This window comes from Peromyscus californicus, unplaced genomic scaffold (assembly GCF_007827085.1).
Source record: "Peromyscus californicus insignis strain IS unplaced genomic scaffold, ASM782708v3 Scaffold_16__1_contigs__length_79575227, whole genome shotgun sequence".
NCBI lineage: Eukaryota > Metazoa > Chordata > Mammalia > Rodentia > Cricetidae > Peromyscus > Peromyscus californicus.
Window position 1 is genome coordinate 5,721,066 of NW_026294458.1, and position 3,808 is coordinate 5,724,873.

The 3,808-nt window shown below is 53.9% G+C and overlaps 1 protein-coding gene across 4 annotated transcripts in view; it reads right to left on the minus strand.

The window, feature by feature from the left end:
* Positions 1 to 3,406, minus strand: part of Abcf3 (ATP binding cassette subfamily F member 3) — a 14,274-nt gene extending 10,868 nt beyond the window's left edge. The window contains exons 1-10 of one of the 4 annotated variants that reach the window (XM_052740167.1): positions 3,273 to 3,406; positions 2,902 to 3,049; positions 2,700 to 2,779; positions 1,874 to 1,920; positions 1,555 to 1,652; positions 1,335 to 1,457; positions 932 to 1,198; positions 309 to 389; positions 167 to 226; positions 6 to 62 (exon numbers count right to left, since the gene is read on the minus strand). In XM_052740167.1, coding sequence (XP_052596127.1) covers positions 6 to 62; positions 167 to 226; positions 309 to 389; positions 932 to 1,198; positions 1,335 to 1,457; positions 1,555 to 1,652; positions 1,874 to 1,920; positions 2,700 to 2,779; positions 2,902 to 3,049; positions 3,273 to 3,345 — 1,034 coding nt within the window. In that variant the 5' untranslated portion in view covers positions 3,346 to 3,406. Of the gene's footprint in view, positions 1 to 5; positions 63 to 166; positions 227 to 308; positions 415 to 931; positions 1,199 to 1,334; positions 1,458 to 1,554; positions 1,653 to 1,873; positions 1,921 to 2,699; positions 2,780 to 2,897; positions 3,050 to 3,272 lie in introns of those variants that run through there. The other 3 variants (XM_052740168.1, XM_052740169.1, XM_052740170.1) reach the window with 3 other exon arrangements.
* Between the last annotated feature and the right edge of the window lie 402 nt (positions 3,407 to 3,808).

The following is a 3,808-nucleotide window of genomic DNA, read 5'->3' on the forward strand; positions in this document are numbered from 1 at the left end:
CTCACCTGGCAAACAGAGCCCGAGCTAAGGCCAACCTCATCCTCCAGCCACCTGAGAACTCCCTAATGACAAAAGACTCACATTAGGGGTGGGTGTTCATCAGGACAGGCAGGGCCAGGGCCAGGGCCAGTAGTGTTCAAAGCCAAGAATGGCCGAGTTTACTCACTTGGTAGGCTGTTGCTGCATTTTAGGAGTAAAACCAAGCCCTGCAAGAATGACTGATGCTCTGGGAATGAAAATGAGAAGAATCCAGTTGGAACAGTTCAAATGAGAGAGCAACTAAAGAGGAGAGGACATGGGAATTTTACCTGGCGGGTGCCTTATCAGCCTCAATCTCCTCCAGTTTGGTATAGACTTCTGCCAACTGTGCAGCTTCTGAGCCCTCTGCCCTGGGGAGGAAAAAGACCCAACCAGCTTGTGGAAAGACAGTCTAAGAGGGAGTCTCGCACTAAGTTGGAAAGCAGGTCAAATCCCAAGCTCCGCTGCTTACTAGGGAGGCCACATGAATTACAGAGACACTCTATAAAAGACAGTGTCTTAATGTCCAGGTTTCTATTGCTATGATAAAACTCAGGTCACACTCCATCACTGATGAAAGTCAGGGCAGGAACTCAAGGCAGGAACCTGGAGGCAGGAGCTGAAGCAGAGCCATGAACCACTGCTCACTCGCTTGCTTCTCATGGCTTGCTCAGACTGCTTTCTTATTCAACCCAGAACTACCAGCCCAGGGGTGGCACCACTCATAACTGAGCGGGGTCCTCCCACATCAACCATCAATTAAGAAAAAGCCTTACAGGCTTGCCCACAGGCCAGCCTGTTGCAGGCATTCTCTCACTTGACATGCCTCTTCCCAAACACCTCTAGCTTGGGTCAACACCAACCAACCAGGTCAGAGAGCTATTGCTCGAAACCTCTAGCCTGGAGCCTTCACCTGCCAGCAGCAATCTTGACACTGAGCTCCCGTTCCTGCCGCAGCAGGTCCTCCCGTATGGTGTCACTTTCCAGCACACTCTGCAGGGCGGAGGTGTCATCTCCGGCAACCTCTTGCTCCACGTGCAGCAGGGAAATATGGGCTGGAACCCGCAGGCTCCGGGTGGCCAGCATCTTCAGCAACGTTGTCTTCCCCAGACCATTGCGTCCCACCAGCCCATACCGTCGGCCCCATGCCAAGTTCACATCCGCCCCAGCCAGCAGTACCCTGAAGGGGTGGTAGGAGAGAGATGAAGAATGATCTAGAAAGAGGTGCAAAGGAACTCTAACACTGTTTTGGTACCATTTCATAACTCCAGATTCTCCTCTAATCGGAAAGATCCTGCCACTGGCCATCCCCTCACCTGTCACCAAAAGACACGTCGAAGTTCTCAATTCGCACATCATAGGACTTGTTCTTGCCAGATGATTCCAGCCGACTCTCTTTTCTGCTGCCTGCCTGGCTAGCTGACGCCTCCTCCAAGACCCTTTAAAAGGAGAAAGGGACAGTTTTTAGGGCTCCCGACAGCCTTTCAACGCCAGAACCTGTCCTCCCCGCTTCTGAGCCCGTCTTGCTAAACTCACAGAGGGCCGCTGGTCTTCAGTGTTTCCTTCTCTGAGCGCTTCTCCTGCTTGGCCTTCAGCCGAGCTTCAGCCTTCTCTAGTTTCTTCGCATTCACTGTCTGAGCGAATTCCAAACCCGGCAGTTTAGAAGAGGGTACAGGTTCAAAAAGGCACTGCAGGGACCACTTCAAACCCTTACCACTTACCCACGATGACACAGAGTCAGAGATTCACAGGAAGAACATCAGAAACCTCCCCCAAAGATATACCCGCTCTTTAGACAGTCAACTCTCACACCCACCACAGACACACACAGCCCCTTCCCCCTTCTGCTCCTCACCGAGGACTGTTCCCTCTTTAGCAGTCCTGGAAGTTTGGTGTCACAGTCTGTAAGTGATAAGAAAAGCAGTCACCTTCTCCATGAGGGAAGGGAAGAGAAGACTCTGAGTGACTAACAAGAACCAAGGACAGCCAGGCGGTGGTGGTGCACGCCTTTAACCCCAGCACTCGGGAGGCAGAGGCAGGCGGATCTCTGTGAGTTCGAGGCCAGCCTGGTCTACAAAGCGAGTTCCAGGAAAGGCGCAAAGCTACACAGAGAAACCCTGTCTCGAAAAACCAAAAAAAAAAAAAAAAAAAAAAAAAAAAAAAAACCAAAAAAACAAGGACAGTGTTTTAAGACAGTATTATGACACTGGGATAGATGGTTATCAGCCTTGAACGTGAAATAAGGAAGAAAAAGATCTCACACGTAAAGACAAGACTATGCTGTTGGTTAAAGCACAAACCCGGCAAAACCAAGTATGTTTAGCTCCAAGGCTCTGTGCCTCCTACTACAGCCGACAGCCTGGAGAACCTTCCTGTCATACTCTTCATCACAAGGTTTTGTTTTTTTTCCAGACAGGGTTTCTCTGTGTTGCCCTAGCTGTCTTGGAACTCTCTCTGTAGACCAGGCTGGCCTTGAACTCATGCCTGCCTCTGACTCCCAAATGCTGGGACTAAAGGCACGTGCCACCACTGCCCTGCTCATCACAAGCTTTTATGTTCACAAAATATCACAAGCTCCTACAAGCCCTGTTGTAGAAGAGATGGAGGGAGTTCTGAGCTGCAAGGAGCGGTGGCTGGGGTGGAGGCAGAAGGCGGCTAGTTCAATCTCCCCTCACTCTCACCGTAGTCTTCCATTATCTTTGACAACTGGATGGGGGCGTCCAGCAGCACCTGGCTGTTTCCCTGGTTCTGTGGCTCAGCCCTGCGTGGTAGGGACAGAAAGCAGTCAGTTGAGAGGAAAGATTTACAGGCTTCAGACCTTGCCCCACGACTGCACTCCATTCGCTTCCCTTTGCCCTTCAACTCCTTTCCCTTAGCACCTACAGGCGTAGAGTGTTGTACATGCGCTGACAGACAGCCCTGATGCCCGCGTCATCCTTGCTGTCCCCGGACACTTCTTGCAATAGTTCCCCCACAGCTTCCACTAGGTCATCCACAGACTCGAAGTCCGCGCTGCCGCTGTGCAAGACGCCTGGGCCGGGTACCGCAGAACAAGAACGACACCGGGTAGGGCAGATAGACAAGCAGTTTCAGGGTCTGTTCAGCCCACTCGGGGCTCCAGACCCCAGCGGCCCTCAAGATACGAGGTCACGCAGAGGAGAGACCAGGTGGCAGTCTGCTGCACTGTCCACCCTCAGTCTTCCCCCACGATCTCCATTTCGGCCTCCCCGGGCAGTTAATTCCGTTTCGCTCACCGGTCACGTAGTCGAAGACCTGCCCGTCAATTTCTGGGAACTCGCTCCGCAGGATATCGGCACAAGTCGCCATGTTCAGCCGGAATCCCGTCTGCGCAGTCGTGATGAGACCTGGGCCTAGGACCGCCTCTCTGCCCTTCCCCCCTGAAACCGCGCCCCCTTCTTCCCAAGGCGCACGCGCAGCAATGACGTAAGAAAGCCGAGGTCTGCGTGAGCTCAGGGGGCGGGGCTACAGGAACTGCACACACGCGCCGTCGTGTCCAGCAGGGACGGCGGCCTGTGCGCCTGCGCAGTGTCTGTTTCACGGCTCTTAGTCACCTGTGCGGTTTTCACCGCCTTCTGGAAAGTGGAGAAGAGATCGAGGGTGTGGCGGAGTCGCCCGAGGTTTGTCAGGGCGAGGAGCACAGGAGGTGCTGCGAGGGGAGCCCCGCTGTCGTGGAAGTGGGCTGCTTTGCTAGCTCGGAGCCTTCCCCGCAGGCACGTGGCGCCGTGCGTCCCCCAGGCCTTGAGGCCGCGGCGTTTTGCTGACTCACGCC